Genomic DNA, 12,281 nt, shown 5'->3' on the forward strand with positions numbered 1-12,281 from the left:
TTATTTATGGAAGTACATAAAAAAATGACAATAAATTTAATCTGAAAAAATCTCAAAAAATGTTGGCAGATAAAAAACTAAAAATAAAGGAAAATGTATGTATTTCTGGTGTAGTTGCTAGGAATCATAAGGTTTGTTTAAAATGTAGGTATCTACAGTAGTTGTAGTTGTTCCTATTCTTGCCTGACCAGGTTCCAGTAGGAAAGAATTCATCACAACTGAACACATTGTCATGTTGTAGTTTAATATCAATGTTTCAAGCATTCATGATTACAAGCTTAAGAGGCAATCGTATTGCACAATATTAGTAATTTGTGACTCATAATCTTCAAATATCAGAGGAACTGAAGACAAATCAGCGTTGGACATTGTAAGCTGCATTCAATCTGATCAGTAAAAATCCAGGAGTTATTATGACTTTAAATGTTATGAATTGTTGTGTAAGTGTACCAAGGTTTTCTCAGTTTGCCTTTTCCCTTTGCACCCCAGTAACTATTTGCCTACAGTGCACAGAATGCCTATGGACAAACCCAAGACTACTGAATTCCTTCAAGAATCACTGTTTTAAGGAAATGTATGGTATATAATGATATAAAAATAAAATAAAATAAAAATATAATTATAGGTTGTAGTACACAGGAGGGAAATACACAATATCCAGTAAATTACCAAAGTAATCAATAAGCATGAATTATTATATGCAATGTTTGTGGTCAGGGAAACCATTTTATCTGTAAGGTGTCAAGACCAGCCACAGGTCCTGGATCTCTACACCACCACAGATGTCAGACTGACGTCGCCGTTGATTTCCAGGGTGTTAATGTGTTGGAGGGGATTGAAACGATGCCTAAAGGTGTGTGTCTGCATCCCATTGGCCACGATCCTGAAGGAATGACTCTCACAACAGATAGTCAGCTGAAAGAAAGAAGGGACGTTTTAATTTAATATTGCAGACATGTCATGCTCAAGTGTGAAGCGGTGGCACATAAAAGAAAATGATCTCTCCTACTGAAACTTGGGAGCCTGTTCACATTTGGTATCTACATGAGTTCTGTGTGATACGATCACAGATGGACAGTTTTGAGGCTGTCAGTTCACACCTGGCATTAACAAAAACTTAATGTATTGAATTTAATGCCAAATTTACATGAAGGCCCAAATGATTTATAGTTTGCCATAACTGTTTCATAAATTCTGTTACTTTACTCCTCTCTCAACAATTCTCAAAATCACTTGATTGTTAAGGTCTGGGGATATTGTGGTTACTAGTTCAGTGGTTTGTTAAAACAGATAGTTTATTCACAAACATTGACTGATAACATTGGCAGGTTTAGAGAGAACAAACATGTAATTACATTACAGTGAACTACATGGAAATCAGACAGTATGTAATCCATCCTGTCTGTTTTTGTGGCTTCCTCTTGTTTCACAGCGGACATCAGTTGAGTAAGCAGTCCTTCAATGGGTACATCCCATTTCAGCTAAATTACATCCACATTTCCATCACTTGAGTCTTTTCCCTGTGTCTTAAGTCTCTCCCACCAAGGACTCGTGGAGAGACTCATCACAGCTGGATCAGCTGTTGGGCTTTAACAGCTGTAGAGACTTTAGATGAATTTGTCTGCACACAGCTCCTTGCCAATAATGCATTTAGTGGTATTAATGTCCACCAACCACAAACACCCAATGCGTTGATTTTCCGCAGTGTCTATGGATATACTTAAGATCCATGCATCACCACCATGGTAAAAGCAAACATGTCTTTGTTTGTCTGAACTGATTACACTGAAAACTGCATGTACTTATTAAAGCTTTAGGGAAGATAGTTTAGGCCTATACTTGGAAATCAGCCTGTGATTAACTTGTATTTACAGATGGGTTAAACTTATTATTTTTAAATACATTATTATTACCTGCTGTCTGTGCCCTACATTATAACCAATCCTTTCCTTTTTACAAGCCTTTTTTTTTTTTAAATATCTTTAAAGCTGACGACAAACAGTTTTGCTGGTTGATCACTTTTTGTTTAAAGGCTGATCTCTGAAGAAACTAACAGCTGGATCTGCATCTGTTTTGCTGTCTAGTTTGGCAAATTCAATTGATTATCTATGTATTTATCTTATACATTATACACAGTGGGTCTCATTCATGAAACGTGAGCAGAACGAATTTGTGTGTAAACTGTTCGCAGACGGAAATTTACGAGCATCTCGCATTCATCAATATTTTAGTAGCTCCGATCTTTTCGTAGCTACTAACAAAATCTACACATGCTGCTGACCACGCGTAGTGCTTGTGTAAATTTAAGAATGCACATAAATAATGCTTGTCACTATTGGAAATTACAATTTAAATTCATATTGCGCTCTGTTATGTACACAATACGCAGATGCCTTTGAAACACGTGATATAGCCTAAACATATGATAACAATATAACACATTTAGTTAAAGTAGTTGGCAATTGGCAGGTTTAAGATCCAGATTAGGTTCATGATTGTGAATTATCCATGTAAATCGACTCAATAGATTACACGTTCTTTCTACATGTTGAATGATGATAATAAAAATATAGGCTCCAGTGGAGGCATGTCGCTGTCTCCGCCAGGTATAATTCCTGACAGAGAGGTCTCCCCAGTTATCCCCGCGATGCGCTCGTCTGCAGCTGATAGCTGCGACTGTGAGCCTCCTCCTCCTGTGGCTGATATATTTCTTTTGTGTGAGGTTATGCGTTTCTTTGCCTCCAGTTTCATGTCAAACCATTTACGCTTCACCTCGGACATGGTTCTTTGGACTACAGAGACAATATTGACGGCATCTGTCACCTCCCTCCAGGCCTTCGCTTTGCCTGTCCCTGTCACACCACTGCTAACAGATGAAAATACATTTTTTTCTTAATTCCACTTCACCCAAAAGTATTTCTATCTCCGCTTCCGCAAAGGTCTTTTTTCTTTCTCTCCCTTTCTTCGTTTGCGCCATGACTGACAGGTCGACTGGATGCATCTACACCTCCTTATATGGTGGTCATTGGCAATTCATGGGCGGGGATTTATGCTAATAGCTGATTACCGGGAGCGCGCTGTCACTTTACGATGGATTGGCATTCACGATCATACACACGTGTTTACGATCAGATCTGAGTTTCCCGCGGTGTTCATGAATCCGGAGTAGGTTTTTAGTAGCGTAGGCTTTTATGTGCAAATCTACGCACAAATTTACTAACGTTTCATGAATGAGACCCAGTGTGTGCAGTATGTCAACTAAATGCAAGGGTACCGTGAAAGGCTGTCCCCTGTGGAAGGGCATCCCTCCACCACGTTCCTCAGAGCCCCACTGCACCCCTTGCTTGGCATTTCGTACCACAATGTTCTCATCAAACCGTGGATTGTAATGCAGAGCAATGCCAGAGTGATGGCAAAGATTCACACTGAACCTGAGAAGACAGAGGAAAGAATGAGTACAACACAAGCCTGGACCTCCTGATCCATAAAGAAATGCTTTATGGATTTTTAAGTCTTCAGATAGGAACTGCTCTTATGTCACAGATTAAAGTCAGTTTGTTAGTCACAGGGACTACTACTTAGTCTCTCGTAATATTCAATATAGTCATTTTGGCCAACTCTAGCTGGACACACTTTGTGTAATAAAATGCACTTATAGGAGGTAGTACCAAATGTCATCACATATATGCCAAGACAGGAATGTGATGAGATATAACTCTGGGTTTGGTACATCATTTGAAATACATTAAACCACAGTGTTATAATAATAATAGCAGGAGGTGCTAAAGTAAGTCATTTTAAATCCTACACATAGTGGCCAACATCAATGTCACTAACTCTGAAGAGTCATTGCAGATTCTCTATATAAATGATTCTCTGAGGAAATTAAACTTCATTGCTGGGTCCACATTTGGTGTTTTTAAATGGTTTAGGAGTCAGAGTTCTTCAACCTCCTTCTCTGGGCAGAAACTTTGACTATGGTGGGTCATCAGACTGCTTCATGAGTTATTTCACTGCTGGAAAGATGGCCCTTGCATCAAAGTGGCCCATATGTGCAGTAGAAAGAGATATTTTTGAAATTGGTGCTACATGACCAAAGAAAACACAACAATGGCAGTTGTATTCCCTTGTAGGTAGGTAGAACACCTACAACAACCACAATGCACTACGCCACACTGGACCAATAAACACTCCTGCCGATCCGTGCTTGGTTTTAACTGGTTGTCTGTTTTGAAACACGAAAGAGTAAGTAGTCTGGTGGCTGGTAACAATATTGTATTACAGCAAAACAGTCCACTAAAATATGTTTCTGAAAACATTTTAGACAGAAATAGGTAGAGTAGTAACACAATCTTGATTTATAGTTTATCTGCACTACCTAGTTTAGACAGTTTGATCAGAGTTTGGTGAGACACCCCTCACTTTGTGTTTCACAAAGTGTCATCTGGTGGATTATTGGCAGAAAGAGTGGGGGGCTCTGGGTGCAGACAAAATGGAGAGATGTGTATTATGGTTCATTTGAATATACCACCAAAATTGTAGTGATACAAAGCTGGTTGAACATCAGCAAAGTTCCTGTTTCAGTAAAAGTACATTTTTAAAATAGGAAACAGAGGTCATATTCTGTTCAGAGAACAAACCATACTGAAGAAAAACGGAACAAAAAGCCCAGGTCACATGATGAGATTTACTCAGTCACACATGCCATATGAAAGGTAAACCAGAGCCACCACCTTCTGATGTATTTCCTCAAAGCTTGTGTAATAAATTTGCTTCACAACTCTACATCACGCAGCTGCAGTCAAGGGGGAAGTTCAACAGTTTATGTCACCTCATTTGATTTTCTGATTTAGCTGTTTAGAGTAGCATGTGAGAAAATAGGGAACATGCTGACTGCATATGCTGAGTTCTCAATATGCAAGCTTAATCTGACACTTAAACTGCAAGACCGTGTGTACAACAGGCCAATTGCAGAGAGGCTGTCCTGTAACAGGAACTTTAGTCCACAAGATCAACATCCTGTCTCATGATTCCTTCTGCAACTGAGTGAAAAAGTCACATCTCATGTGACTAGCTCTTTTACAGGCTGGCGGACCAGTACATATGTGTGGCGTGACGTCTTGCTTTTCATTTCGGCATCCAGGTTAACAGGTTAGAGCAGAAACACTGGCTGCGTGAGTCGTGCTTCTCACGAGCGTGTCAAGCGCAGCTGCAGCAGCAGCACTTCATCTAGAGATGTCAGCAAAAATAGACTTGAAAACGACCTGTAGACGGGTCATGTTGACATCATACCAGTGTTTAACTGCAGCTTTAATGTCTGTATCTGTAAAATATGTCACAGACATGAAGAGAATACACACAACAGGTGAAGAGCAATTTTTTTCCTGTGCACTCTCTTTTTGCTTTCTCTCCCTCCCTCCCTCCCTCCCTCCCTCTCTTTCCACCTCCTGCATTCTCACTCTTTTAACAGGGGTAAAGGAATATTGTGTCATTATATTTATTGATAATTATCAAAGGCAAACTCTGTGTAAACAGATAGAGCTGGCAGGAGTCGTGTTGCAGCAGCAATGCTGCCATTGTGAGGACGCACAGGAGCCACTAGCAGCCGCTCAGCAACGCAGCCATCACGCACTACACAAGCATGCTGTGTGTCCAGCTTGTTACACAGAAATCCACAGATCTCAACTGCTCTACGTACAGTCCTCAGTCCTGAGCTGTAAAGTTATGTTCATTTCTATAAAGTTGGTTTCAAAGTGAAATCTAGCAACAGTTGATGAAGTCAGACCTTGTGGCACTAGGGTGAACAGTCCCCTGCACAGTGATGGTCCTGCCAGATTTAAGTCCACCACTGATGATGCTCTTGTATGGAACGGCCTGTACAGAGACACAGTAGGAAAATGTATTATAGAAATGCATTCATAATCCCTTCCTGTTTTAATCCAAGAGTATCCACAATGATAAAACTACTGCTGGTTTGCTCTCACTTTAAATAGTAACACTGTTTCATTGAATCACTGAGTAGGATATAGCCAGAAAACCTCAATGCTTCAGAGTTCAAATCTGCAGAGACATGTTGCTTTTTTTAAACCCATGATTTTCTAGAAACCCTGTGAAAGAAAATGTATTGTTATGCCCTATTTAGTGTGTACTTGCCCTAACTCCTCCGTTTCTCTGTTTGTTTTCAGTCATTACCATCCATTCAACTGTTGAGGCAGGTGTGCTTGTCTTGTCTGTTTCTTTATCTTCAAGCTTACATGTGGCAGTCAACACTGACCATAACTGATGGTATTTTTAAGAATCACATCTGCCTAGAACAATTGTCTGATGTTTTACAGTTTGCTTCTGTAGCAATGCATCTTAGAGCCAGTCCATATTTGTGAGAAGAATCAAACGCTGGTTGACACCCTCATCATCATTTAGCCTGTAAGCTCTGCCTGAATAGCACATGGTTGCACCTAGGCCTGGGCGATAAACCGAAAATTTACCGATACCGAAATTTACGACGATAACCGACGTCATTTTGCCCTTGTCGGTATATTCGGTGTTTAAAAAAAAAAAGGAAAAGTCGGTTTTGTCTTGTTTGGCTGTGTGTGTAGGTAGGCTACCGGTATGTTCATGTCCCTTTAAGACGCTCGGCTGTACTACGCATACAGCGCGTGTAGTCACGTGACTCCACCACATCCAGTCTGTTACAAGAAGGGAAAGAGACGTGAGACGGAGAAAATGGAGCACGTCGGTTCAAAAGATGAAGCGGCTGCTGCTGCGGCTGCTGTCGAATCTCTTTATAAGAGACTGTATTTTTAATACTTTGTGTTTGAAGGAAATTTAAGTTATTTTATACTTTTAACATGGATCAAAGTTCTCCGTCACTACGACGGATTTCCGTCATTCAAACTTCACAGAGGCGACTTATGAGATCAAAGCAGATCGGAGAACTAGTGGCTGATGTTTATTGACAGATTGTCACACTCTACAGCCAATGGTATCGTTAACAGCGTGTGCGCGCCTGACCAATGACAGTGCAGTGACCCACACAGGGCGGGATCTCAGCACGGAGCGGCGCTAAAGTTTAGCTGCTCAGCTAGCAAGGACTCGCGCTGCTAGTTATCAGCTGAGTTTAGTCAGCACGTGAGAACCCGTCTGACACGGAGAGTCTCCTGTTGTGTGCTACATGTGTGAAATAACAACTGTAGTCTGGACTTTGTCTGCAGTGTATCTGTGTAAACGGCTTCATTCAGCATCTCTCCCTCCCCTCTGAGTTACCATGGTTACAGGAACGCCCTGAAACTTTATAATGATCAATAATAAGCTTTTGGTTAGTTTGACTGTACAAATACTTACTTATCGTTTATTTATCGTTATCGAGGTGAGTTGCTCAATATATCTTGATATTAATTTGAGGCCATATCGCCCAGCCCTAGTTGCACCTATAGCTGAATCAAAATTTCCAACCTCTGGACTAGCTGACTGAGCCTTGACAGATTCACATTGACAGCAAAGGACATTAAGGCTGGAAGGAAATACCACATTTCCCACCTCATTCACTAAAGGGCACTGAACACTTCACAACACGCTGTTTTTATCTACCTCAACCTCTCTGACATTCTGTCACACAGTATTTTCCCCAATTCATTGATTTGTGCAATATTCATTGTGAAAAAAGTCATGCGTGAGACCATCTGTATCTGTATCTTTATTTGTAGTTAATTCATAGACCTTTTTATTTTTACTGTTTTATTTGTAGTTAATTCATAGTGTCTATTTCATTTTTACTGTTTTATTTGTAGTTAATTCATAGTGTCTATTTCATTTTTACTGTTTTATTTGTAGTTAATTCATAGTGTCTATTTCATTTTTACTGTTTTATTTGTAGTTAATTCATAGTGTCTATTTCATTTTTACTATTTTATTTGTAGTTAATTCATAGTGTCTATTGTCCTCGCTGCAGCGGCCCAGGGTTCGAGTTCAACCTGTGGCCCTTTGCTGCATGTCATCCCCTCTCTCTCATCCCCAGTTCCTATCATATGACAGGAAATATGCAGTGAGGACAAGGCTGACTGTCCTATCAAATAAAGCCATGAAAGGCCAAAAGGAATACTTAAAAAAAAGCGTTGTAATATGTCTGTATAAATGTAACTTAGCTTGATACTAACAGGCATTGCAGGAGGAAATCCAGGCTGCGCGGGGAATCCAGGCTGCGCGGGGAATCCAGGCTGCGCGGGGAATCCAGGCTGCGAGGGGAATCCAGGCTGCGGTGGAAAAGCTGGACAAGCAGGAAAAGCAGCCTGGGTGGGATAGGCTACATGTGAAGGAAACGCAGGCTGACCAGGAAACGCCGGCTGTCCAAAACAAGAGGAAAACCCTTTAATCTCATTCACCTAATTAGAATACTGTTCATATACTGTACATGTTGAATAATGTCTGAACTTTGGGATTATTTGTATTGAGAGCACTGACATACAGTACAGGAAACACAGCTAAATGGCATACTGTTTCTTGCATTTATTCTGCTAGCATCCTCACCATCGTGTTCTGGAAGCCAATGGAGGAAATTTCTACTTTCCCGCCTACTGAGATGGTGTCCACCTGGTGAAACGGGATACGATGTCTGTACTCCATAAAGTGGCAGCCACTGACGCTCAGCTGGAGAGAGAAATATGGAATGTCACATTTCTGAGCACAGAAAAATATTTTTGCATGCACATACATTTTTTATAAAATTATTGTTCACAAACTTAAAAAAATCCACTCCATCCAGTTACCATTCTCCTTACTATGCTTGAAACTAATTATCCTATGAGTGATGGAATTGACAACTAAACAGTTATTGAGAAAATTACTAATTAACTGAATCCAAATCCCGGGTTGGCTGAAATTATGGCTCAGTTGGTTGAGTGAATAGTTGGTGTTTTTGCTTTAACTCATTATTCAAGTAAATACTTATTGCATAGTGTAATGGCTGCAGAAAAGTTGTCTACTTCCAGTTAAAATTAAATATTCTTTGCATGATAATTTTGTTCATTTATGAACAAATAGACAGGAAAGTAAATCACTGCTCAAAGTGACTGGTTGTGCACTAACAAAACACACAAATTCATAAAGAAACAGGACATGTCCATGTAGTGAAAAAAAATATGCTATATGTGTCACAATGTCACAACTCTGACCAAACTGAGTCGATCATTGGTCCCACACACCTGATAGGAATCTCGGGTGACTGTGATAAGCAGGCTGAAGGTAGAGCCAGCAGGAAATGGAGAGCTGTGGTTCCTCTCTTCGGTGCCCCAGCTGCCATACTGGAAGGTGTTGGCAACCACATAACCGGGGTGACTGTCATACCGTGGGTTAATGTGGAGAGCAATGTCTGCATTCTGCCTGGAACCACACTGTAAATTCACATGGAACCTAGAGAAAAACAGAAGTCACCATTTAATGATGAAAAAGAAACTGACATTTTTTTTGCTTTTTATCATAAAATATGTGTGAAAATGGCTAAAAGTGTTTTAATTGTTTTTTCTTCCTTGTTAAACCTATTTTTATTTTTTCATGTTTGTGAGCAATGGGACCCAAATAATGAATTGTAGCATGTGACCTTTAGGCACCGTGTGAAGTTTCTGGCCACAATAGGTACTCCAGAGTAATGTTGCAATCCCTGTTATTTTTGTATCTCATGGCTGACATAATTAAGGCACATATCAGTACAAAATCATGTGGTTGTTCACAACTAAGCAAACACTATGTGCTGATGAAGTCCATTTGATATAACCAAAAGCTCCAGAAGAAGCAGTTTAATGAGTTTAGATTGTCAACAATTAAAAGTTTTAATGGGGAGCAAAAGCATTCAACATGTTTGTTAGTCCTCAAGGATATACACAATGTGTCTTGGTGACAAATGCTGAATCTTATTTATCAATATCTTAGTTTAAAAGAAAAAGCTCTAGAAATATTTGAAAAAAAAAAAATGGAAAAAAATGGATCAATTGAAAATTAATGAATTGTGTAAGATTGTGGGGCAGGGGTCCCCGCGAGCTCAGTTGGTAGCGCATACACTCAAGAGTCAATGAGAATGTTAGGCATTATTCCACTGTGTGACACTGAAACTATCTACATACGAAAACACACAAGGAGACAATAATCATAGGGAAAGTGAAAACCAGAAGTGCAGAAAAGAATCTCGAGATAGGATCATCTGATCAAGGGAGAGAGCAAGAAACAGAAACAACATTTCAGGAAACACATATTAAAATATTTCTCTTGCTAATTACGTTTCATGAAACGTAACATTTGGTACTTCTACTACTGAAACGATGAGGAGAAGAGCAGTCTGACCTATCAACTCCAGGCAGGACTCGTCCACTGATGCTGATGGACTTCCCCTCCTGGAGACCACCATGGATTGATCCAGTGAAGGGGATTCTCTAGAAAGGACAGGACTTAATTTGTAAATCACGGCTTTTCATTGCAACTGCTTACTGTATGTACTCGTTATTACTAGAATTACTATATTTCCTGACTTTTCAATACACATTACCAGGGCCACTGTATATGTTAATTGTTACACCTTCTCCTTAAAGTCTACACAGTAAGGCTGGGTGATATGGCCTTAAAAATGATTGCAGTAATTTAGGCTATATCACCATACACAATATACATACAATACAATACAACATAGTGTACATGGATATTTTGAAATATCCTCAAAAGCACTTCATGAGTGCTAGGACTGGGCAAAAAATCCCATATCACAATATTTTCAAGCACATAGCAAAATATTAATATAGCAACAATATTGTAGGGGTGACTATTGGCACTTGATCAATAATGATGTGGATATAATGTTAAAATGGGTAAAGACAAGTAGCCTATTATAAGAAAAAGAAGTCCGGGAAGTTCAGAAAATGACCTATTTTTACTGTAATGCAGCCTTCAAAACCCGGAAGAGACTAGATCCAACATCTAACACCATAGTGTCATATCACCATAGTGGTATTACAGAAATATACTGCCAACATTACTATGCAGTCATCACTCTAAGGCTGACACAAGTTTCAAATGTAGGGAGTGTAATGTCTGTCAGTGTCTGATTAAACAACTCCCATCTTTTTAAACAAGTATAGTGTGTAAGCTATATTCTTCCACAGGTAAAGTTCATTGTCATTCTGATTTTAAACAAGTTTTTTAACAGTCATTTCAAATTTGTATTTGATAATGAAATGAGATTATGCTTGGGCTGTCATTTTGCCCATATTTTCCACCACTTCCAGTCCATTTTCCTCCCACTAAGACACCATTTCTCCCTCTCTCAAGCAAAGGATTTATAACGTTGCTCAGGATTTCTGGAAACTAAGATAACCTGCCAAAGTTAAGCGCTCGCTTTATTTTAGAGCAAATGGCGATGATGCGTAAAAGATCCTACAAAGACTTTACTGAGCCGCAAGACTCTTCTGAATGTTCAGTCACTTCGGTAGAACTTCTGCTGAAGCCAGCCCCTCCAGCAGGCTGCAGGTAACGGGACGGAGCTCAGACCGCCCCGGGCCGGGCTCTCTTCAGCGCTCAGCAAACCATCACATTTTCTGAGGGAAATAAAGACTTGAAAAGATTTAGTTACTTACTGGGTTATAAAACGGTGACTGCTGATTAAAAGCCATTGTTCAAAATGGAACCTTTCAGGTTTTCTGAGTTGCAAGAAGTGTGTTCTGGACTCAAAATGGACACAAAATGGAAGACTTACAAGTGAAGCTTTTATCACGAAGATAGGTTTCGATTTCCCGACAGTAGGCGGTGTTTCGCCTGAATAACGTCAGCCCTATCAATATACAGGTTACACAATGACCCAGAGAAACGCTGATGGCGTCTCTGTCCACAGACATGGATGGATTTCACAAATGTTCACGTCGGTGGGTCAAAGTGGACTCCAGGTATCTCAAATAGTCTTTTTCTGCTCAATCACCTGTACAGATTTAGTACGAACAAAGCTGGCAGTCAGGGTTAATTCCACAACTATTTAACATAGATTCTAACCGATGAATGTATGTGAACAGAGCGTGGTGGGTACATTTTGTTCCATCAGTGTAAAAAAAACATCATTACCTTCTTGTTGGCTAAATTCAAACAGCTGCCTCAGTCCCAGCCACACACTGGTCCACAAGTTAATAATACAAACTCAGAAATATTTATTTATTCCATATACTGAATAAATAAGTCTTCCTCAGGAAAATAAGGTCCGCAGAACACTGTTTAAAGGTGTCAGGGTCAGCCACATGTAAACAAAGTAAAACAAT

At 39.7% G+C, this 12,281-nt stretch overlaps 1 protein-coding gene across 1 annotated transcript; it reads right to left on the reverse strand.

Annotated features, from left to right (window-relative positions):
• Nucleotides 1-223: 223 nt before the first annotated feature.
• On the reverse strand, nt 224-11,724 carry LOC141009488 (galectin-9-like). The gene is made up of 8 exons (XM_073482136.1): nt 11,613-11,724; nt 10,330-10,418; nt 9,198-9,405; nt 8,524-8,643; nt 8,154-8,339; nt 5,786-5,874; nt 3,275-3,431; nt 224-915 (listed from the first exon to the last, which is right to left on the reverse strand). The coding sequence occupies exons 1-8, from the start codon at nt 11,646-11,648 to the stop codon at nt 769-771; spliced, it is 1,032 nt and encodes a 343-aa protein (XP_073338237.1). The 5' UTR covers nt 11,649-11,724; the 3' UTR covers nt 224-768.
• Nucleotides 11,725-12,281: the final 557 nt, after the last annotated feature.

The sequence above is a fragment of the Pagrus major genome, chromosome 2, assembly GCF_040436345.1.
Source record: "Pagrus major chromosome 2, Pma_NU_1.0".
Taxonomy (NCBI): domain Eukaryota; kingdom Metazoa; phylum Chordata; class Actinopteri; order Spariformes; family Sparidae; genus Pagrus; species Pagrus major.